The sequence below is a fragment of the Chaetodon trifascialis genome, chromosome 3, assembly GCF_039877785.1.
Source record: "Chaetodon trifascialis isolate fChaTrf1 chromosome 3, fChaTrf1.hap1, whole genome shotgun sequence".
NCBI classification, from domain to species: Eukaryota; Metazoa; Chordata; class Actinopteri; order Chaetodontiformes; family Chaetodontidae; genus Chaetodon; species Chaetodon trifascialis.
In genome coordinates this window covers 6,772,395-6,797,166 of record NC_092058.1, presented here as the reverse complement: position 1 = coordinate 6,797,166, position 24,772 = coordinate 6,772,395, and the positions used below count along the sequence as shown (strand labels likewise).

The 24,772-nt window shown below is 43.3% G+C and overlaps 1 protein-coding gene across 2 annotated transcripts; it reads right to left on the bottom strand.

Annotated features, from left to right (window-relative positions):
* Positions 1 to 50: 50 nt before the first annotated feature.
* Positions 51 to 23,483, bottom strand: ece1 (endothelin converting enzyme 1). 2 transcript variants are annotated; one of them, XM_070958256.1, is made up of 19 exons: positions 23,424 to 23,483; positions 17,111 to 17,197; positions 13,424 to 13,562; positions 11,304 to 11,516; positions 11,027 to 11,151; positions 10,771 to 10,917; positions 10,299 to 10,364; positions 9,759 to 9,947; positions 9,298 to 9,440; positions 8,963 to 9,077; positions 4,830 to 4,940; positions 4,638 to 4,736; positions 4,362 to 4,439; positions 4,157 to 4,260; positions 3,720 to 3,830; positions 2,889 to 2,956; positions 2,571 to 2,761; positions 1,888 to 1,983; positions 51 to 1,117 (listed from the first exon to the last, which is right to left on the bottom strand). In XM_070958256.1, the coding sequence occupies exons 2-19, from the start codon at positions 17,195 to 17,197 to the stop codon at positions 941 to 943; spliced, it is 2,259 nt and encodes a 752-aa protein (XP_070814357.1). In that variant the 5' UTR covers positions 23,424 to 23,483; the 3' UTR covers positions 51 to 940. The 2 variants fall into 2 exon arrangements, with proteins under 2 accessions (XP_070814357.1, XP_070814356.1); XM_070958255.1 differs by lacking the exon at positions 23,424 to 23,483 and having other exon boundaries at positions 17,111 to 17,312.
* Between the last annotated feature and the right edge of the window lie 1,289 nt (positions 23,484 to 24,772).

Here is a 24,772-nt window from a genome sequence, read left to right as displayed (position 1 = left end):
AAACAACTAAACAAATAAAGGACATAACACTTTGTTTTTTGTTTTTTTTTCAAAAATTGTTTTTACTATACAAAATAATTTGATAAACTCTTACTCATAAAAACAGGTATGGCACATCATGACTTAGCCCACATGATCACGTTTTGAATGGAAAAAATAGTTGATGCTTTCATTTATTGCTGTGAAATTCATTATTCCTTCATTGTGCTTCTGTATTATCGGCCTTCCATTGCAGAAATGAAATGCCACCAATGAGACACTGCTAGCTTGACACCAGGTCCACAAATTACTGTGTTTTGCAACAGTTTGACCAGATTGTACACAAAATGTTTCTAGAATATTGCAATGCTCCAAAGACTGTGTAGTATTCAAATATATTTAGACCAAATCTTAATAAACAACTTTGTTTACATTACCCGCATTTTCATCTTCCACCAGGTTAAAAATCTTGCAGGTTCCTGGTTCATTGACATAAACCTTTGTGACCATAAATAAAATACAATTTAAGTAAAAGGGAACAGATCCAAGCACAGTGACGAGTTACAAGAAAAAGAAACGTCACTTTGCTCATTTATCACTTTATGTGACAAACAAGCAGCATACAAAGTTTGACAGTGGTTACCCCATTTTTTCTGTAACCATTTGTTGGGTTTCCAGTGTTCAAAGAGCGCATTTATAGCTACATTTCACTTGAGAAGTTGGGGAAAGCTGTTTGCTAAAGCAGCAGTTCTTGTGGAGAAGCACTGAAGGCCGTAATCCTCCATAGAGAGCAGCCCCATTTTGTCCTGATAAGGAGTCTGATAAGCATTAAGTGGCAAGGTAGTAGGAGTTTCAGTGGTTGTTGTGTTCGCTGTCCACAGAAACTTTGTCAGTATCTCGAGCTCTTTTCCCCAACATCCATTTCACTCTGCACTGATAAACAGCACTGAGCAATGAGGCATCACCAAAGCTCACACTTATGTTTAGGGTTCATGGGAGCGTCTGCTTTGCAGCCGAAGTGCTTTGAGAATTCGCGTGAATTGGAGATGGTGCCGATGACTCTAAATCTTGATGGGCTGTGAGGATCTGTGATTACGCCCTCATGCGAGCTTTCTGGCGTCCTGACAGTGCACCATACCTGCAGGAATAACAAAGGATAAAGAAACGCTAAGTGAGGTCTTTCAAAATGAATTGCTGATGTCTATGAAGAACTACAAAGAGATTTCATAGGCTGGCTTGAATTCCTTCATCCTTCAAGGGTTTTTGAGATAATTCATTTAAAATTTCCTGCCTGTGACACACTCATGTTTGGGCTTGCTTTATTTGGATATGTGTCGTTAAGTTCCCCTCCAGTGTGTTTTATTCCTCTTACTCCCTGCCTGTAATGTTTGAGCTTCGCTGTGCTGAATGATGCACATGCAGACTTTGACACTAGACTAGGTGGAGAATTTCTCAGTGATCACTCTGAATCCGAGTTTAAGACATGAACGTATGAGCGTGATTTACTAACATCACTACTCTTTCAGAGCCAATCAGAGTCCAGTATGCAGCTTACACAAGTGTGAAGTGGAAACTTGAGGCCTCCAGTACACACAGGAGAGAATGGGCTCTCGATGAAGCAGGAGATATGTTGAGGCCAGCGGCTAAACTTTGGAAGTGAACAATATCTGCATATTCATGTGGAATTTCAACAAGGAAGAGGGCGTAGATGCCATTTTGAGAATTTCTAACAAGGTGTTTGAAACATATTTGTAGAAAACCATATCAGTTAAGTCCTAGCAGAGTGTCTCTGTATGTCTTGAAACATGTGAGCAGTGGAGCCTTTAAGAACTACAGTAAAAACAGTGGTATTAGTATGTAGTAGTATGTATCAGTAGGAGGAACACGAGTAATGTGAGAGACACAAACCTGAGCAAATCCCAGAAAAAACAGCTGATGGTTCGTCATTCCCAGCGCAGGCAGCGTGGCCTCCTCGCCGTTCTTTTTAATCCAGTTCACATAAGCCTTCGAAGCAACAAATGATCATGTTACACATATGCATTTGCTCGTGTGAAAGTCTACGGTGATATAGACCGAGGGAAACAGAAGATCCCCTTTAGGTCCTCTGCTGTGTCATTTCCCTCCGGTTGACATATTCCACATAACACAGGCTGCTTTTACTTCCATATGATTTTCACATCTGCTTCAAAGCTTGTGACCTTTCATTACATGGAAAGAATGCGTGCATGCAAAGAAGTAACCAGAGGCTGACAAGGCCACTCATAACCACCTGTTGCATTTACAAGGCTTCACTGTAAACCAGACAACCTGCTTTTCCAATACAGATTAACGGATGTGAGCCACAGCAGCCTCGACAAATAAAGTAATGCAGGGGATTAATGTCAGATCTGCGCGACAGTTTTCTGACCTTAACCGTGCAATCTGACAATGCCGCTGATGGAAACATAACAGCAGAGGTCTGAAGCTTCCATAAAAAACAGCATTGTAGTAATTGCTTGTCTACATCAGTGGCAGAAAACCATTTCCCTTCACGTTTTAACCACATACAGGAAATATTCAAGGTTTCTTATGCTTCCTATCTGACATCGGACCTCGTAGGCGGCCTTGAGTCCACCGTTGTCAGCAATGTTCTCTCCCAAGGTGTGTCTTCCATTCAGGGGCTCCTTGTTGACGCTGTAATTTCCGTACTGCTCCACCATGCACTGGGTCTGCTTCTTAAAGGCCTCCACAGAGGAGTTCTTCCACCAGGAACGCAGGTTTCCATCCTTGTCGTATTCCCTCCCTTTGAATGAAAGTGGGAAATTTACTCTGCCGCGCTGTGCTTTGAGTATATCAAACAATTTCGTATTAGGATGGTTCATCTTTACCCTCTGAAATGTAAATTGTTTAAAACTAAAATATTTGCCAACCTTGGTCATCAAAAGCGTGAGTCAGCTCATGTCCCATGACTACACCAATTCCACCGAAGTTAAGGGCTCTGAAAATAAATAAATAAATAAATAAATAAATAAAATAAAATAAAAAAATCACACATTTTGAAAATGGACATGCAAACAACCCTTCGGTGTTTATGTTTATGGCCCACAAGTTGGTTGAAACAATGATGGACATTTTGGGAAAAACACTTCATGCCGAGAGTGAGATGAGAAGATCAATACCACTCTCAAATCTGTCAGTTCAATATGAGGCTGGAGCCAGAAGCCATTTAGCTTAGCACAAAGGCTGGAAACTGAGGGAAACCACAACAAAACCCACCTATCAGCTCCTCGACGGCTTGTTATGTCTCGTTTGTTTAATGCGTACGAAAACCCGAGTGAGGTCACGTGTCGCAGTGACCTCATGAAGCCTTGTTGTCACTGTGTGTTAAACATCTCAGATTTGATCAGCAATTCAACTGGAACCATATCAAATAGAACGTAAACAAAAAGTAATTCATGAAATGAAACAAAAAGGCAATTCAGCTCGAGTATCAGACTGAATCTGCCGCATGTCAAACGACTCGTGTGTAGCTCGAAAAAGCAGCTGATAAATGAAATTTTCTGTGGATAATGTTGAATAGTTGCCTTTGTTTGCAGCCAATACTGTTTCATTCCTCACTGGTGATTCAACGCCATCTTTGCTCCATGCTGTGTTTATGGTTTCAAGAACTAAGGACTTGATTGTCAAATTGTTTTCTTTTTGATTATGATAATATCCGTCCGTAGATTGGGTGAACCTGAAGTGCAACGTAGAAGACCTACTTAGGCCACGAATGACTGTAGAACGGAGCGTGAAGAATTCCTGCAGGCAGGACCATCTCATTCTTGGTTGGGTTGTAGTATGCATTCACGGTTGGGGGGGTCATGCTCCACCTGCAAAAAGAAGGAGCACAAAGCCGCGACGTGAGGCCGACATCAAGGTCGCGACCAACTCAGAGCATTGATTCTGCCCCGCTCTGCTGTGCCAGGCTGACTGCAGATCAGTTTGGAAGGCATGGGAACACTGATCTGTCCCCCCTCAGCCCCCCCAACCCACCCCCCAGCCTAATTAGAGACAAGGATCAGTTCAGTGGAGAGAAGTTGGTTGCCTGGGAACATTTGTGGATGGCAGCAGTATTCTGCTGAGCCAGCACAATGACAATGTGTGCAACCTCCCCTCCGCCAAGCAGAGTGGGCGGGGGGCTGAGGGAGCCACTCACTGGTTCCTGTTGGGAGTTTTCCTCAGCTGGTCTGCGGTCACTCTGGCCGAGAAGTTGTAGTACTGCATCACATTTTGGAAGTAAAGTTCTGACACCACCTCGAACTGAAAGAGAGACGAATCAGAAGTGACACAAAAACAGTTCAGCGTTTCTGTGAGACAAAAAGAAGTGACAGAACTTATATCACACTTCCACATTTACCTACATCATTGAACACCTTGTCCAGCTTTGTGGCGTTCATGATGAACTCTGGGTATCCGACCATGTTATATATCGCATCTGCCTGTTACAAAGAAAGTCATAATGATTAAAAAAAAAACTGCAAAGGTGCATTTTCACAGCAGGTGGCAGTGCTGTATTCTCAGCCACTTCAGCTTCAGCACACACCAGCTCTACAGAACTCATTTCAGATGTTAGCATCTCCCTGCAGCAGCAGTAGGAAAACTTCCTGGGCTAGAAGTACACAACATCTTAATCCCACCTTTTCTTTGGCTGCTTTTTTTGTCTCTGAGTCCATCCAGCTCACATACATCAGGCTGTCCTCAAACGCCCTTTTAATTTCTGCCACCATATCTTCAGCCTGAAGCACAGAGTCACAGACAGAGGGAAGTCAGAAGCACATCATCTCACACTGGGCGCAGCTAACGTGAGGGAGGGACTCTGAAGCACTCACAACGGCCTTGCTGTCCTCGGCAAAGGTGTCTTTGACGAACATGGCTCCGAGGGCAAAGCCAAGGGCGCTGTCTGTGTCGCTGACGCACAGCTTCCAGCGCGGAGTGCAGCTCTGCGACATCAAATGAACACATGACGACAGGTTAAAGAAAAACGCATCCTCACATTCTCTTAAGCTGTTAAGTAACATCGGCATCATTATCGTTGTTCGACTCATTTTGTCTGGTTCAATTAGTCACTTCCTACGTTTCCCAGAATCAACATGAATAACCAGAGGACGTGGGCAGCTTCAGACCTGTAGTGATAGTGAAACAGTGTTTTTACTAAGATAACGCAGTCTACTAATAGAGCGCTATCCCTCCTGCAAAGCCCTGTGATAGTTTGCCAACCGATCTGTTCCTGCTTCTCACCCAGTGCATGCTGGGATAGATGCCAACCCACCACGACTCTGAATGGGATAAGCATGTAAATAATGCTGATGTATGGGTGGATAACTTACCATTAAGAAATGAATACTGAACAATATCAGCATAGCTGGATTGTTTTTATCACTTTGTTTTTACTATTTTTGTTTTTTTTAATCGACTTCATTGCAGTTCAATAAATGTTTCATCTTAGAGAACATTAACACAAGCAGAAAATGAGAGAAAACTGCTGGGATCTTTTGCGACCTCTGAGCTCACTGTTTTTCAGGCAAAGCTGAGCTGTTATCACTCTGTGGGCTGAGAGACGTGAGTGTCCTCTCTCGAGGTGAGTGGTGGGGGTTTTTTTTAGACATAATGGCAACAACAGGACACCACACATGCAGATTCTCTGGCTATTTACAGTCAAAACTGAAGGAATGCATGTAAGCCCACCAGCAGAACACCATCAACATCAACAGAGGGGAGAGATTTCAGAGTGTCTTTGGCTTTGTGTCATATCCTCCTGAGAACCGAGGAAAAAAACTATCTTTCAATTTCGTATTTTTTGTGATTTCCTGCCTCTTTGGGGCTAAAACAACAACTCACAATTTAGAATTTTGTAAAAAATACTTTTAGTTTGGATTTTACAGCACGTCCACTGTAGTGGACTAACAGAACGATTTTACCGTAACACAACAAAATCATAACAGGCTGACAAAAAAACAAGAATGTCAATCCATTTTTTAAATGAACGGCAACACTGTTGCCTCACAGCTAGAAGGCGCCGGGTTCGATTCCCATCTGGGGAACCTCCATCATGCCTTCAGTGTCTGCTGCACGAGGAAAGGGGCCTTTCTGTGTGGAGTTTGCATGTTCTCCCCGTGTTCACCTGGGGTATCCTCCATAAAATTTACCCCCACTAAAAACATGTAAGAAGATCACCACCTGACCAATAGTGACAAGAGGAATTGGGTCTGCGGGCGCCGCTGTCAGCTGGCAGCCCACCGCTCCTGGTCTGCCGTGGAGGAAGGACGGACCAAGCATGGGTTAAACACGCAGAAAATAATTTCACGAGAAGCATGGCGTGTGCATGTAGTGTGCAACTGTGTGATGTGATAAATAGAAAGTATGTTTCTTCTTCTTCTTAACATTTGGCCTGCATCTTTTGTTGAACTACTGAACAAAACTGACATTATTAAACATTCTTAACATTGCTATTATTTTTCCCTAACAAAAAATTTAACTGAACTCTGACTCCAATTTATGATTCCTGACATGTTCATAAACAAGAATATATGATTAGCATAATTAAAAACAATATCTTAACAATATTTGACTTATCTTTTCTCTTTTCCTGGCATTTGCGTTTTGCTGCAGTCTCCACTTTGTCTCAGCATGAAAACAAAGTTCCCCTCATCCCACCCAAACACATGAGATATCAATGGAAAGGCCAGGATGTCTTCTACTGAGCACACCAGGACTTAGTTGGGTAGCTCAAATGAGTCAAAAGATATAGACCAAAACCAAATGTCCACTACAGAGGACACAAATGAATAGGCTGGGTCTCAGGAGGATATGTCATTAAACCTACAGAAACTAGCTCTGCATGTAAAAAAAAACAAAAAGTTTGTGGCCACAATTTCTAGAATTCTACTGAAAATGTTGCAATTTGTTGCATTCTGGTTTAACTTACATTTACAAAAGATTCCAAGACATAAACACAGTATAGAAATGGACAGTATCCATTGTCAACGACGCCATCTATCTTAAAACAGAGGTTAAGTTTAAAATCAAAAACTCCTACTCAAACAGCTAATTCACTGGCTGTGGGTAAATAAAAAAAAAAAAAAAACTGCATACGTCTTTATCAGGTGAAAGGAAGGACACGGACAAATGGAGCTGCATGTATACGAAGATAAAGAGGAAACAAGGTTGGAGGGAGGAAATGAGGAGTTCTGAGCAGGTTGTAAATCTGTGCACAGATGGAAAAAGAGACACAGCTGTGCTCACACGTAAAACCGATACACAAAGAGACACACGTAGAAAGTTTGGGGTTTGTTGTTACAGCTTGACCCCAGTTGGAAACAAGGCCGAGGGAACAGGATCTTGCTCAGATAAGGTCTGGGGGTCACCGGAGCCTTCACAGTCAAACTCACTGAGGAGGAAGTACAACTTACTGCCTGGTCGACTTCACGTACACGTCTGAATATCTTCACCCATGTGTCTAATTAAAGGCTCAGTTCACCCCATGTACAGGAAATATTTTTTCATTAACTGTAGTGTACTGGCATCGAGCAATGTAGGTTATTCTGATTTAATTAACTGCAGATTTAAGATATTTGTCTCTGAGGTTTCTGCTTCTGACCCGATATGATGAAGCTGAATGGAATTTTGTTTGTGATGCTCACAGCATTAAAAAAGTGAACAGCAGCGTCTCTGAATAATCCACACACCAGTGAACACTTTTCACTCAAACTATTTGTTTGGCTGAAAGCAGCAAATGTAACTTTTTTAGGCCACAAATGAAATTCCAAAAATCTCTGAAAAATCTGAAATTCCCCAAATCTCTGAGGTCAACCTCAAAACCTGGGCATGAAAGGCCAAAACGATCTTTTTTGTAGTCTGGGTGAACTGACCCTGAAGCCTCACCATTAACTAGCAGACTGTGTTTATGTGTAAAAAACAAATTTACTGCAGATACAACTTGGCAGAAGTAAGATTCTCCTTTACTGAAGAGAATATTTTTGGAATCAAGACTGTGCCACATGTAACACTGCAGTTTAAAGAGTGTTTTCTTATTTTTATTTTTTGGTTGGGTTTGGGGTTAAGGTTAGCACTTTTAAGCACATACAGAAGACACAACCTGTAGAGTAAAATCACAGGTAAGACCACCGTGCTGGAAACCGGTTACACATGTAAACTAGAGCTGCAACGATTAATCGAGTAGTCAGTTGAAAGAAATTTTGATGCCAACATATCAATAAATGTTTTCATTCATTGTCGTTTTTCAAGCAAAATTGTCAAACTTGCTGGTTCCAGCTTCTTAAATGTCAGGATTTGCTGCTTTTCTTTGTAGCAAATGAAGAGGCTTCAGGTTTTCAACTGCTTTTTGGACAAAAGTTGAAGACTTTAATCTTTAATCAGTAATGAAATGAATCATTAGCTGCAGCTCTGATGGAAGCCAAAAAAAATAAAAATCAGGTTTCTCCAGCAGTAATGTAGCTGTGATAAGCAGAATTTTCTATTAAATCTCCAATTAAGGAAACCAAGTTCAAGAAATTGGGTTGGAAGCCAACATTAAACACTGACTGATCATTTACTGCTCTTGTAAAGTCTTGCGATAATGAAGGGAAAACTCTGCTTGGTGCCAGTTTCCATCTATCTGCATTCAGTAATGAATCCTTTGCTAACTGTCACACAAGAACGAGAGGTCAAGTAATCAGCTCTCTAAACCCAGCTGCTCGGCTCTGAGACGTTTCCTCCACCAGAGCACACCGGCCTTCTAAAAAGCCCACATATACCCAGACCACTAGTTCCTCTACGCCCGACACCTATTCGAATAAACGTTTAACGGTTTGTTTGAGGCAAAAAGCGGTAAGACAATGACGAACAGCACCTGAGATAACTGTATTCAGTTATTATCTGCCACTTTTTATCTGCTTTGTGTTAAAATCTATGCGTGCCATGCTGGATCATAGTGACTGCACAAGGCCCAAAGTTCATCTCTCACCTTCTTGGTGCCGTACATGATCTCAAGGAAGCGCTGTTCAGCATCCTGAAACCTTTGGTCCAAAATGGACACCATCTTCCTCACCACCTTCATTATCATATAGTTGTTGAGTAGGCTGAAAAGGAGATAAGACATTGATTGACTCTTCAACACTGCCTGAATGGGTACCATGGTGCCTTTTAATAAGACAGATTTATAAATATATATTGTGTAAACAGTGTAAAGTTTATCCCTCCTTTCTATTTTACTGCATCATTATGAATCAAAGTGAGCTGGCAGAGCAAAATCCAACATGTATTTGACATAAAATGGAAAAACTATGAAGTATATCTGACCTTTTGTTTGTTTTACTTATGAGGTCAGAAACTTTCTGGAGGTATTCTTTGGCATAAACAACCACTGGCTCTGACTCGTTGAGCGGCACGGGAGCAAACACCTCTGTGAGGTACGGCATCCAGTCCACTGCAGGAACCAGAGTCTGCACAGACATAGACAAAACACACACACACACACACACACACACACACACACACACACACACACACACACACACACACACACACACACACACACACACACACACACACACACACACACACACACACACACACACACACACACACACACACACACACACAAAAGAAAACACAGAGACATGCTGGTGAGGAACGTCCCACGCCCTGAAGATTTAGATCTACGTTTCCTTTGTTACATGGCAGGAGGCGTCAGGATTTGTCTAAGTGCTGTAAACTGTTGCTGTTGCTGTATTTGGTGGATCAAACCTGGAGAAACTCACTGTCAGATCCCTGGCCTCCATCTTATGGTAGATGAGCTCCTCATCCCTCCTCTCCTCCTGAGGGACGGTGATGTTGGCCAGGGTGGTTTCAAAGTCCACAATCTCCTCCATCAGCGTCCGAGACGTCTCGTCGGAGCCGCCCAGGAGAACCCCTAACTCCACCAGGAAGTTGAGGTATGCCGTCAGATACTGCCAAGTCCGAGATGGAGGTGGTTGGGGGAGACAATGGGTGTGTGTATGTGTGACAAAATTCAATTAGGAGAGTAATCCTGAGCTATGCAAATCCAAGCTACTATGCAGAGTATTTCCCCTGAAGCTGAAATATTTCTCTTTTAATATTGCTTAACTCTATTTGCAAAAATTTGCAATGAGCCTTTGGGTATTTTCTTAACGGAATTCCAAGCAGTTTTTTTTTGTTCTCTCTGCAGAAAATTCCAGAACTTGATTTGACGAACAGACTTAAGCTTTAATAAGTTTTATTTTCACTGTCCAGAGCTGTGTGACACCAGCGTGATGCAGTAAACGGTTCGCCCGCGGTACCTTTTCATTAGCCGTTCTGTTGAGGTAGTAATCCCGTGAGGGCAGTCCCAGGCTGGACTGATCCACCTGGAGGCAAGAGAAAACGTCCTGTGACTTCCACCTCACTCTCCATTTCAACACTCGCTAACAAGCCGTTGTTTTCATTCCTGCGTTGCCAGCATGCAGGCTAAAAGCAGAGGCTCGCCAAAGATGCTATCAGTACCATTTCTAATGACACCTTACAGAGGAGTGGGAGTGAACTCTCAAGTGTGAAACCAAGACCACTGTGATGATGATGATGATGAGAGGCTTGTCACTAGAACATCAGCAGTGAGTGCTGTACTTCAGTATATTTTTGAGGTTCTTGTACCATGAATGTCAGTTTATTGGCATGCGATCAAAGGCCTCAGTGAAGAAGCACTTGAACTGTGTGAACGGTTTGAGCACATGCAGCCTATAAAACAGCCTGTCTGCAAATCTCTGAGCCTCTCACCTGGATGATGTTACTGTTGGAGTTTTTGGAGTCAGTGCTGACGAACACGGTGAAGAAAGGTGAGGTGCGGTAGTTTGCCGACACCATCCGCAAAACTTCCTGGAAGTTGTCTTTGTCCCAGGGTCCGGTCAGGGCCCATCCTCCTATCTGAAACAGGCAGAGTTTAGGTGGACACTCGGAGACAGCTGGTTCTCTCAACAGGAATGAGAACGGATTGAAATGTTTGATGTTTGACCGCTTTAGGAAAGAGGCATACCTGGCTGATTAGCTCCTGTAGTGGCTTAGCTCCTAATTCCTCAATCTTGGCCTCATTCATGCAGGCCTGATAGTATCGCTGGGCCTTTTCCTCAGCCTTACTCAGACCTTTCATCGTTGTGTTTTCTGCCCGGAAAAGATAAAAGATAAACTATGTGAATGAAAAGCAAGCCAGTTCCCCCAGCTCTGGAAAATGAGCCACAAAAAGACGCATTACACCTTTGACTGGGGCGCAGCCAGCTGAGGACACTGAACCGCACTCAAACAAGGACCCTTACCTAATAAATGCTTCATTACAAGCATGTTGTGCTCCCACAAGTAGCTGAAAGACCCCCAGCGGGACTTGCCCTCAGGGAGGGGGTTGTTCTTCACCCAGCCCCCACAGGCAAAGCTGTAGAAGTCATGGCAGGGGTCTACAGATCGGTCCAGGGCTCCCATGACGGCGCTGGCCACAGAAATGCACGGCTCTGTTAGGCACAAGCCCGGGTGAGCTGCAGGAGAGAGGAGCTTTTAAAAAGAGCACGAGCAGTTCAGAGATAGCTCACTCTTGAATGCATCGTCAGCAGAGAAACAGAACATATTTGAGGATCAGAGTGGATAATCAGAAAATTTCATGGCAGGGCATCCAAATGTACGTGGGTCTTCAGACCATCTGGAAGCTATTACTTCATACAAGGTAACAGTCGAGATGTACAACCTGGAGGGAACATTTCTCCCTGTAAAAATTCTTTATTAATGATTAGCTGAAAGGTGATGGTGGATGATTTTCTCCTCGTTGGAGCCTGGAGGAAAACGGAACTGTTGCCAGCAGATTATGTAATTGACTGATGAGGTTTCACGATCCTGTATGACTTCATGTTTCAAGACTGAGGTTCAAGTAAGTCGCTTTCCTTTTAAAGGAATCCTCTCTGGTCAGTGTCGCTTCCTCAAAATGTCTGTGAGAGCAGGTACTTTGTGTATGGTGATTAGAGGCTTGTGGCTGCTCTGTGTTGCTTTCTCAAAGCTTTAACACAAACGCTGAACAGGAAGAGCTCTCGAAAGCTACAGAAAGTGTTTAGAGAAGTGTAAGAGCGAACGCAATCCAAGGCGACAAGTCACCGCTAACGCGCAACTAACAGTAAAGACTTCATCTATCTATCCATATAAGGTATCAAACAGAGACGGAGCCAAAGTTACGAGCAGTGATGAGGTTAGTGCCCCGCCGAGAGTTCATCCTTGTTCCTTTTATTATTTCAAAGTGTGATCTGACATGAGGTTCTGAATGGGAGGAAGTGGCAATACGTTTCCCATGGTGAATTTGAGGAAACCAGCGCAGATGAGACGCCGCCTGGATGTGATGCTAAATCCACAAGCCCTTTTTCCATGATGAACAAGCTCAAGGGAGAGATTTGGAGTTGTTTTTAGGCAGCTTAGCTGAGGTGGGGCTTTGGTTTTAAAAAAAAAAAAAAAAAAAAAAAAAATCACATATACTGTATTAAACAGCACAGCCCTGTAGTTACTCGGGATGGAAAGATGAAGAAAGGATGCACGAAACAGCCTCAGAGGTTTACGGCTTTTTTTTCTAACACGGACACTAAAAACTGATTCTCAAAGACCGGAAAACAGTTGTTGTTTGCACTTTAATGCCTAAGATGGTCACCGGAGCTCACATCTGTCAAACATTTGGAAAAACTGCATTTTAATAACCTTGAGATTTAATCTCAATAATGACTTCTGTTTTTTCATACAGCTTTGCTCATCACTAAACGGTTTGACATGAGAAATGTCCTTACTGGCTTTCTTGCCCAGAGTTAGACAAGAAGACAGATTCCACTCATGTCTGTACGATAAAGGTGTAGCTGGAGCCAGCAGCTGGTTAGCTTAGCTTAGCATAAGGACTGTAAAGAGGGGGGAAACAGCCAGTTTGGCTCTGGCCAAAGGTAACAAAATCTGGTAACAAAAAATGCTTAATCCGCTTATTTCTTGGCCAAGAAATACTTGAGCATAAACCCCCCTAAAATGGCGAATTGTTGGTTTTTCCTTTGGTTTTTGCAGGGATTAAACTAATGAGATATGCGATGTGTTACTTTGTGAGCTTCAGAGGTGCTGGTGGGCAGATTTTGTTGCCTTTGTTTGTTTCCCACTCTTTCCAGCACCCTTTCCAAGCTAAGCTAACCAGGTGTCGGCTAGCTTCGTGTTTATTGTGATGGACGGACGTGAGGGTGGAGTCAATCTTCTCATGTAACAGACGGGCAAAAAAGCAAAGAGGCACATTTCCCTCACACATTCCTTCTAGGCTTTCTCCTCTTTGTGTTTTCATTTGGAATTTTTCTTCTTTTTGGATAAAAAAATGAGAGTTTTCCTCTGGTCAGACGGTGCTTTCTGTCCTCATCGAGCGTAAACAGAACTTTGAACTCACTCTGCTTGTAGAAGACCCCAGTTGTGATGAGGGATATAAACAGGCCCACAGACACGACGCACAGCCAGAACAGCAGCCTCCTCTCCCTCTGCGTCCTGCCCATCCAACACGAGGAGCCACGGCCGTGCAGAAGAGTCACCTGCGCGCACACACACACACACACACACACACACACACACACACACACACACACACACACACACAGTAAAACCTTTAAAGAGCTTCATTTAATCCACTAACTCAAATATGATGCTTTTGATGAAGTTTAATATAACAAAAAGATGCAAAAAGTGACTTTTAACCCAGCTTTAAAACTCAAACCCACCCTCTTAATAATGCTGCTTTGCTGAACTAAAGCATTGTGGGATATCTCAGGGATCTGATGACAGGTTTTGTTTCAGAGCACAATGGCTTCTCTGCTGCGGCGCTTCCAACCCTCCTACACAGAAAAGGTTAAGCATTCTGCTATTGTTCCCTCCCTTCTAGTTTAACATTGGCTCAGAAGTATGCTTTCCTTTCGCTTCAGGCTGGGAAAGCACACAACAATTCTGTTCAACCATATCTGCCGCTTTTGTGGTTCACCTGTAAACGACGAGGAAGTCAACCAGGAACCACAGACAGACAAGAACTCAGTCTGTAGATATTCAGCTTCTGAAAAAAGCTCCGGAGCTGGGAGGAAACTGCATACTTTGTGGTCAGAGATTGAACATTTTTTGAATCAAGGACTGATGCAGTGGATCTTAAAGCAGCACACCCTGCCCCTGCACTTCTTCTACTGAATGCTGCTTTAGTGAAGGTTTCCTGGGGAATTTATTTCCTACAAGAGCGACTCCAAGGGTCACTCGCAAATCTGTCACAGGGCGCATTTAGCACTCTGGCCGGTCTCTGAGAAGCCGCGCTATAGATAAATGCCAGATCTTAGACCTCACTTATATCCTGGGGAAGTCAATTAGCCCTGAAGTGTGTGTGTGTGTGTGTGTGTGTGTATATATATATATATATATATATATATATATATATATATATATATATATATATATATATATATATATATATATATATATAAGGATCCGATTTACTGCTATTAGCTTAGACGAGGGTTCAACAGTCAAACTTAATGTGGCCAAACCAAATGCCAAAGCCACAGTGGCTTCTTAATCCCCAGAGCTCAGCGTGTTGGGCTGGTTTGGACATAAACTGAGTGTAATTGAGAGAAGAATCCCACTGCCAAGCCTGTGCACTTTCCATCTGCAGTTTACTGCAGTGCAGTTTATTGTCTCTGGAAACTGCATTTTATCGCCCTGAAAATCACAGGAAAATGATAATTGTCTGAAAGTCTTGAGATCTGAGCTCTTCAGGTATAGTCTTCAGTTATATAGTCGTATAAAGCATGAGGAATGACTGCAGTGAAGGATCTCAGCTGCTTGTTCTGGGAGTTCAGAAGTGCAAGGAAGGCGATCAAATCGTCAATAAAAGAACCCTTAAAACCTAAAAAAAGGCTTTGAAAAGTGCCCAGAGCAAACTATTTTGCGGTGCTACTTTTCAAAACCAAAAGTATGGTATCAGAAAACGCTGTGAAACTATTTGTCAATCAGAGGTCACTTTAAAAACATTCATTCAAACTTGGATGAACTCCACAAAAGCAGGACAGTCTAAAGCCGCCTGCGTGTGCAGACGTGCGTCGTGTGACAGACACAAATCAGTGTCACAGTCAGCGTCACAATCAGCGTCACAATCAGTGTCAGGCATTTTGCAATCTCAAGCTTATGAGACAATATTCCAAACTGTTGAGATTTGAAGTATTCATTCAGTGCATCTGGGCGTGTGTGATGGCAGCTTTCTGTGACTGAATTATCTGGATGTGTAATGGGAATCCTTATTATTCATCTTCTCTTTACTCAGTCGTAAGTATTCACTGTCTTAAAGCCACATGAATAACCATGTCATATGATTAGGTGTGTGCGTGTGTCAGACGTGTGCGTGTGTCTGCTGACCATGCAACCACGCGCATATGTTATTGTGCACTGATTGTACAACGCACTATGACGTGCCTATTGTGCTGACATTGTTTTGATGATAGAACAAAGTCATCCTGTCTACAAAGACAATATATTGTATATAATCTACCAACTTCTCCTGCTCCGGGCTCTTTCTTGTCATCTCACACTCGAAACAGCAAGAAGGGGGTCCGTCTGCAGGCGTCAGAATAAGCTCACAGAAAGACAACCAACGAAGGACAAAATTGCCAGAACAAACTTGGCGTTGTCGGCAGGATCACCCGTGAGGCGACGTTCAGGACTCAGCACTGAGGGTTTTAAGTCTGTACAGCTGGAGTCTGGGACTCCAAAACCTTGAACCTCCCTATCAAAGACGGTAGAGAAGAGGGGGACCTGGTGATCCAGAGAACCTTTCCTGGCACACGACCTTGTCTTTCTGGTGAGTAAATTGGGAAAAGGTAAACGATCCTCATCACCTGGGGTGTGTTGTAATGGACGTATTAACAGGGCAGGTTTTGGAAACCGTTGTAGAGTCTGGGACTCATAGGTACAGCCCCTGTTCACGTTAATAAAGCTTTAAACCATCGTTTAGGTTTAGGTTTGCTGTTCTAAGAACGCAGGGGGTTAGAATAATTTTACACTCTCATGACAAAAAAAAAAAGTGGGGAGTTTAGTAAAAACAACGAAATTAAGGTTAAAAAACTCTAGAGAAAACCAATAGTAAATATCTACATATAATTGGTTATCTGATCTTGTTGGTAAAAAAATATCAATCTCAATGGCAATTTCTGAATAACTAAAATTTAACTGAGATTGTTAAGGTTTTAAAACTGTTGCACAGGTGGGATTTAGTTCAGAAACAGCCGCTGATTTGTTAAGAAAGTTCTTAAATAGTGAACTGTGCATCACAGCTGGCAAAATTAGACTCAGATCTGCAGAAAACATCAGTGGATCTCTGATTCTGCAAAAAATGAGGCACAGCATGAGGCTAATTTCAGGGTCCATAAACATGAATGGACCAGACAATGACACACTGATTAAAAAAACAATCCATGCAAATTATATGGACAAAAGAATAAACAATTTCAGTAACTACAATGTAAATGGTTCAGATAAAAATAACCACATTAAATGTAACAATGTGGTTTTACACCATATAAAAGTCATCCCATAGTTCATCTCTTTGCCTGGCATGACTCACTTCATCTCATCTCATAGTTTTGAAGCTTCTTCCCGCATTTCAAGCCGCACAGTGCAGCATGAGGCAGGTTCAGCAGGTCGGACGTCATGTGTTATGCCGGCTTATTGAAATTCGAAACATGTTGTGTCTCAACGAGCGAAGGCAAGAGACTTGAAAGATTACATCACGAGGGTTCGTCAGCAGATCAGACGCCGCAAGTTATGGAGACACATTAAACTAAGCCCTACCTGACTCACAGGGTTTCAGCCGAATCCATTTTGATAAATGATTTTCACATTTTTCCTCGTGAGCTGACGGCAAAGTGACCCAGTGAAAGCTTTTTGGCACCCACCTGTCTCCATTCGAAGCCATTCTTAACTGTTTTTACAGATTTTACATGACAGCGGAAGAGTGTGAAGCCCCAAAAGACCCGTACATTTTTCCTATGTGCTCTATAGTGCACCGGCGGTGAGCCATTAGCTTATTAAGCACGCGGTGTTGCATGCTTACCTGCATAGGTGATGAAGGGTAGATGTCGTCACCGGTGGAGTCCACCAGGTCTTCCTCATCCAGCGTGGCTCTCTTGTATGTCGACATCTGAAAAGTTAAATGCAGAACAGACTCTCTCAGTGCTTCCATGTTCCTTCCAGCCCCTCTCCTCTCCTCTCCTCTCCTCTCCTCTCCCACTCGCGGGCGTGTGTGTGTGTGTGCGTGCGTGATGTCTATTCCTCAGCAGTGTGTGAGGCTTCAGGGTAGGGTTTCCCTCTCAAACCCATCAGGAGGTATCTGGTTTGTCTTGTTGGAGCTCTTCCACTCAAAGACCGAGCTGGCTCTCAGAGAGCGTGTCACTCCCCTCCTTTTAAAAGAACTTCTCTGCTCCCTTCGACTCCAACAACACCTCTCGCAGCCCCCATGCTGCCTGGAGGACACCGCCGGGGCACAAACGTCACGACAACAACAAAAACCTCCTCCTGAAAGTCCTTGTGTGATCTCCTTGTGGGTCCCTCTCTTCCTCTTTAACAGCTCTGCGGTTCTTCCTGGGGCAAACTTTTTTCTGGACTTCCTCCTTCAGTCTAGTCAATGCAGACACGGCACGAGAGAAGACGGAACTAGTGAAAAACAGGAAGAAGCACTGATTTGCGCGACTTACATGACTGAGACTGGGTGTGTGGAAGTGACTGTGCGTGTGTGTGCGTGTGTGTGTGAGCGCATTCCCCAATGTGGTTTCACTTAGATTTAGGGAGGGAGCCTCGCAGCTAAAGTTCACACCCTGTGTCTTTTCTATAGGACACGGTGCACTCAGGGGAGGGGCCCGGACAAAACACCCTCCTCCCACTACATGCTTGTAGTTGTTGCTGGTGGTAACCGTTACCTGATAGGCAGGGCGGTCAGTTTAACCCCTCACCCACAGGCCCACTACCACTTAATGCAAACAAACAAACTTAATGCATTTTAAATACTTCACTCCTCATTAAGGTACTTTGTGACGAAAAGAGAAGCAGTCATACAACACACAGTACACACAGTACACACAGAGTACACACACAGTATAACATCCATACAGGATTAACAAGAAATATATAAATGCCATTAATACAAATAAAATGTCTGCTGCATATGTTGCATGTAGAGTAGATAAATAAAATACAATCAGTGATCCAGGTACATTACTGTAAATAGTATACTTATAATATGTATCATTTAATCTAATGTACTGTATATAATATAAGCTACACACACATCTATTCTGTTTCCTGTATACTTTTTTATCTTGACCCTTTTGTACCACTGATTTTGCTTTTTGTAACTGTAAGCTGTAACGACTTACTTTCCCTGGTGTGGAATCACTAAATTCCTATCTTATCTTATCTTATCTTATCTTATCTTATCTTATCTTATCTTATCTGTAAGTTATTAATGCTGTTGAAGGTTTGTTCACATCATCACACACATGTAAACAGACCTATATATCAGCTGCATGCCAGCTGATGATTACAAAACCTAAATCTGTGAAACCTAATCTATCGTCTATACGTGAACTCTCAGACGTAAATAACCTGTAATTTATGCAGTCCAACGAATGAAATGTTCACACAGGTAAAGGTGCCACGGCTGGAGTACGAGGCACCACAGAGGCGTGTTTACATCTGACTTTCTTGCACAACAGTGCCAGCCCCGTGACGAGGGCAATGATTAACTGCAGCTGTCTGTCAGAGTGATTGCTCAACACAGCTCGATATACAGCCGGGCGAACTCTGAGGAAAAAATCCTGACTACGTCTCTGCCAGCTTGAATACAGCGAGCGCACATCAGACGTGTAGCCCCACACAATCTCTGTCCTTCTGGACGTTTACCTCCAGTCTCTGGCTTGGCTCCACTGTTGACATCCACTTAGCACAAGACAAACCAGCGACCAAAGATAAGTGTTTACTTGATGACGACAGATTAGATTTTGTGGTAAACACAACCAAGTGGAGAGTCAGTGGGAGATCCATGCTGAGATCCATTTCCAACTTGTTTCACGTAAACATGTCGCAGAGACAGAAAAAACATTTTCCCACCACAAGCATTCCTGAGAATTTCAGGCAAAACCAAGAGCACAAATTCCTGTTAAATCTTGTTTTCTATCAGACAAGATGCCGCAAGTCAACCGCAGCAACACCACGAGGGAGCCGCTGCTTATATTGACTCGCGCTGGTGTGTTTTTAAACTCAGCCACAGTCAAGTCACATTATCGGCTCCCTGAAGGACGGCGGGGACAAAAGGTGGAGGACTGAGAGAGACATGGAGAGACGGTAGGAGGAGAAGTAAGAGGACACCAACTGTTTTTTAGGACACTTTCAATTATGTGAATGGCTTCAAAAGACCTACAGCTGAAAGCCAAAAGGGCCTAAAGGGAGATATTGATGTATGATGCGCACACACACACACACACACACACACACACACACACACACACACACACACACACACACACATTTAACCTGCAGTTCATGACAGGATTAGAGCTGCTCCATTTAACAAAACGAGGGATTCTCAATCAAAATACTCAAACTGAATTCTGTCACACATAAGCATCACATGCTGAACCCCCCCCCCCCCCCGTGGTATCCACTGGCACTGCGGACTGTGTTGTCACACACACATTCCTCAGCACACAATCGCTGTTTTTGAACACTTTCCTGGCATCAGGGTCTGTGCAGATGTGCTTGCACATGTTGCCACACAGACTGAACCCCCCCCCCCCCCCCCCACCCACCCACCCACCCCTGAAACCCTGCTTGGTGGCAGCACCGCCTTCCCCTTCCCTTTCCTTTTAATGCTATTTGGTGACTAACATCAGCCATTTGTGAGGAAACACACATGCCTATGAAGTTATGCGTTCCAAGCTTCCACCTCTATAGGACGAGACCCGATCGTCCTGAAACGAAGACTTACATCAAAATATTTTAAATATGAGGTCATCAGCATGCTATGACTTGCTGCGACGGCAGGAGTGTGAAAGCTCTGTCGTGTGGCATCTGTTGAAACTCAAACCTACCGAGGACTTCCTGTTGATGTCTAAACTTTCTTCAAGTCACGCTAAGTGACGACAGGGAGCCATCTGAAAATACAAACTGATGCTCTTAACAACAGTCTGTGGTCAAGGTCAGTTCATGATAGTGAGCAGCCGATCTGCCATTGTGTCCCGCAGAGCGCGAAGACGTCTTCCCAAAGAGAAGCTGAGAAGCAGCACAAGGGGTCAGGCTCCCACGATTCTTGGAAGCAACGTGAGGCCACGGCCCTCGAGCGAGGCCGTAAAACCACAAACATGCGTCAGTAATTCGTCACTGATCCTGCAAACCAGGCGATTATTTGTAGCGCGGGGGCAGTCCTCCAAGAATAACTGGAGCATGTTTGTGTTTGGGATTGGGTGCTGCGTTTGTTTGACAGGGACGAGCGTTTGGCCGCTTATTTCTGAGGAGAGAAATGAAGAAGACGGTGAGAATTTACAGAGAAACAAGAGGGCTGACGCAGCTGAGGCTACAGGTGATTTAAAGGCGCGTTTGACGTAAGATGCCAGTAAACACACTTTGCATCTGAAGGAAGGCGGCGCAGTCGACCGCTGCGGTAAGCCAGTCAGATGCTCGGGCTAGATGTGGTTTCAGACCACAGAGGAGCAGTAATTAAAGGCCACACGCCAAAAACAAGCTAAGTGACAATCTAAGCCTCCTATTCAGCGCGATAACTCACTTGACCTCTGTGATTGGAGTCACGTTCCTCTTGAAATGCAACTTCTGCTTTTAAGTCTGTAACCTTTTAAGTCTGTAAGTCTGTAACCTCAGCGTAGAGTAACCGCAGCGAAAACAGAACTTCCTCCTCAGGCGTGAAGCAGTCACTTAAGCATTTTTTTTTTTTGTGAATCTCAAAGGAGAACGCTGAGGTTGGGAAAACATTCCAGAAATGTCACCATGCCAAATGTAAACACGACCACACGCCTTACTACAAGATTAAGAAGCGCAGTGTAAACAGTCTCATCTGATTCAATCAAACTGGTTGCACACACCGCAAATACATCACGCATGAGGCTGTCGACTGCCCCTTTGACTTGTATGTGGGGTCTCGACCCTGTGCCACGTGCAGTATGCGCTTGTGTATCTAAGCTGACTTGAGGATGAGGACTCAGCACGGAGATATTCAGAAATACAGCGGCTGGTCACTTCAGCTTTATCAGGCTGTCCGTCATGTTCAGTTCCCTGTTTTCTGCCTGAAGGGAACAGATAAGACCAATGTGTCTCAGGCTTCAGCTCCTGACCTCTGACGTCAGGACAGCTCTGGAAATGTCTTTCTTTTCACAGCACAGACTTGTTTCCTTTGGAGAAAACACCCTGATAATGAAGCGTTAACAAATAAAAAAAAAAAAGCTACTTTCCCAGGCAATCGGCTTTTCCCTGCTCCGGAGGAGGATTGTTAAACTAAGCCCAGACGTTTACCGGAATCATAGCACTTTTGGTTTATTTTTAGGGATGCAAATAAAATAAAGAGCCTGCGTTTTCCCTCACGTCCAGGCTGGAGCTCTGAAATTCTTCAGATTCCTGCTTGTCCGGCTCATTCTTCTGACACGTTTCAGGTGCTCTGACGTATGGGCGGTGATCAAATATCACCCAGTCGGGTCTTGTGTCACCATCATGCACTGTACATCCACTGCATGCAGCCACTGTTTTATGCTCAATCAGCCTCACTACAATAGAACAAGACATGATACTGCATATTTTCATCGCATGTTTACACACACTGACATATTTCACACAAACTATCGATTGCAGGGTTTTTGCAGCACTCCGAGCATAAGCTCAGGGAGCTCGCCTACGATGAGATTTTGAGCCAAGGCACAGAGAGATAACAGGAGATTACCTGTTCCTGCTGTTGTTATGGTGCTCTGGAGCACAAATCACGATCACACCTTGTCAATGAATAACTGCAGAGTAAACCGAGCTCCCCGAGTGTAACACATCCAGAGCCGGGTAACATCAGTGAGCCAATCAACCACTCAGGCATTGGCCTTTATGAGCACAAAAAGAGTTCCCAGAAGCAAGTTATCTGTTGGGTTTAATGTGTAATGCTGGATTTTAATATTTTTACTGCTTCAGGAGTCAGAACAACAGATAATAAAGCAGAACAATGAAAAGGCACAGAATATCTGCCTGTGATAAAAGACTTCACGTCTTCCTCAGCTGACAACTACATTTTGGAAATACATTGGCTTTAATACTCTCTTATTTTATTCTACATCCAGAAGCTGTTTCCACTGTAACTGCTTTCATTTCCTCTTCCCGTAAGGCACTTTAACACCTGTTTTGCAATATAAATCAAATTTGCTCGCTCACTGTCATCATTCATTAACAAGATGACTCCTCATTACGTGTTTCGGGTGGGCTTGCGTGGCCGAGCCTGACAGCCTACAAACATAACATTTTCCATCTGCCACTGATCTTTTAAATTGGTTTATGCTCAAAGTTAGTGTTTGCTTACAGATCCTTTTGATTGATGATCTTGTTCATGCAGTTGCTTACAATCCCCCCCCCCCCCCCAAGCCCCCACAAAATAAATGAGCTCACAACAAACCATTTCCATAGTGAAAGTAAATATTAATCTTGTGCCACATTAAATCAAGCAAAACAAACATGCAGATGTAAGGCAGCTATACACGAATGTGGGTTTTGGTAGCAGCTGGAGGATTTGTTCAGAGCAAAAGGCTAAAATGTTGCACAGGCCACTGAAAATGGTCAAAATGGTAAATTGATGAAGACTATGTGACTCACTGACAGAGATCTGAGTACATCTGGAGCTCAGATGGGGAAACCTTAAGCGTGTCAAAGTCCTTCCAAGTGGAAGTTTGTGAAAGCAAGACCAAAACAATGTTAAAGGTAGTCTGAATGAGAGTGCCGACGTGTTGTAATATTAAGGACAATTAAAACCAGCAAAAAATCAGGTGTCCACAGGAAAATTAGAGCGACTTCACACGAGATTAAAATCCAATGCGGCTCCAATAGGTCACTGAACTCTACGCGAAATCCTCAGAAGAGCCAACGTTGCATACTTTGTAGTTTTATAGGAAAAATAATCACACAATTTTAGTTGTTTACAAGAAAATGTTGTTAGGAAAACATTTTGTTTCGTGGCAACAACCGCAGACACGCCTGGAGTAATCAATTCGAGCGCGGCACTGAACACATGCGGCACTGTCGTTCCTCAAAGAGATGATTTCAGCTAATTAAACGTTTGGTGATTTACTTCCCGGCGTGTCTGAGGGTCGCTTCCAGTCAGGGGGACGTGTTCTTACCCTGCTGTCGGATGGTCTGCCGCCGCTGCTGACACTCTGCTGCTTTCTGACCGGGGGACAGTGAGCGAGCCTCAGCTGAAACAATCAAAGAGACGGCGCTTCACTGTCAAGATAGTTCACGTCCCACTGAAACTTTCTCCGCTGCGACGCTACCCCGGAAATCAGCCCGCATTCCGTTCCAAACGTTTCTATTTACAATAATAATAATAATAATAATAATAATAATGACAAAAACCAAAAAAATACTTTGCATCAGAGGCTCAGGCTGTTTGAAAGTAATACGCTGATAAAAATGAGCAGTCTTAATTTTGAGCACATTTTAGTAACTGACTGGTTGACTGAACTAATACATTTTGACTTAAAGCTAATTTATTGTGGCCCGTTTTCTTTTCCATCTCACTTGACAGAATTTCCTTCTTTTTAAGCACATTTGGTGGAACATTTTCATTTCATGTAAGAAATATACAGCTAACCTGTCTCAGTTCCACAGATTGCTAGCTAGTGAGTAATTAAAATGGGAAAATAAATGAACTGACGTGCTAGCTGCCTGTTGCAGTGTGTCAATTATAGAATAATTGACACAATTATAGAATTATCAAACTCATGTTAATGCCTTACATTTACCAGGAAGCTGCCAATGGTTACTAACATTAGAAATTCAAATTTTATATCCCGTTGACGGCTACAAGTTCAACCGCTAGCGTAGACTGTATAGCGTCTATGACCATTAACCACTGCCTCACCAGCTAGCTAGCTAACATCTAGCTAACAGTTTGCTAGTTAACGTTCATCCTTCAAATGATTTATCTGCCTGTACTTTAGCGACATTATGAAGCCACATACATTTCACAATGCTATCATAAATTATCAGCATTATAACCTTAAAGTAAAACAAACTTCTCAGCTGAAGTATTAGGCTACTATATAGTGAAGGGGAAAAGCAGAAGCTCCACTGCCTTCAGTGACTATTAGCTTTAATGGAGCTGCTTCTGCTCTGTAAATATTGATTTTTCCAGCCAGAAAGACCATTAAACAGCATAGGATGAGCTGGTCTAAAAGCAATCGAACGCATATAGGCAGGCTGTACATACAAAATCAATCATGTTTGAGTGAAGAAGAGACCACATGGGTTAAAATATCCCATAACAGATCGAAGCAGCTAGCTGAGGCCTGTTTGGTTGGGTGGGTGGTTGAGGTTGGAGAAATAGATGAAGAAATACAAAAGATAGTGAGGTTGATGTTGTATTTCATGTCATGATTATTCTACCTGTAGACCTCAGCCTGCTGAACATGTTTAGCTGCAGTCATTTCAGGCTGTGAGGGGCAGGAAGAGGCCTTACAGTGACCTC

Excerpts from the sequence above, each read along its gene's own strand:
- ece1 (XM_070958255.1), bottom strand. The coding sequence starts at position 17,239 with ATGGAAGCACTGAGAGAGTCTGTTCTGCATTTAACTTTTCAGATGTCG. Across the intron at positions 4,941-8,962 it reads TCATGTACGGCACCAAGAAG|AGCTGCACTCCGCGCTGGAA; the intron begins GTGAGAGATGAA and ends TTGATGTCGCAG. Across the intron at positions 2,762-2,888 it reads TCACGCTTTTGATGACCAAG|GGAGGGAATACGACAAGGAT; the intron begins GTTGGCAAATAT and ends TTTCATTCAAAG.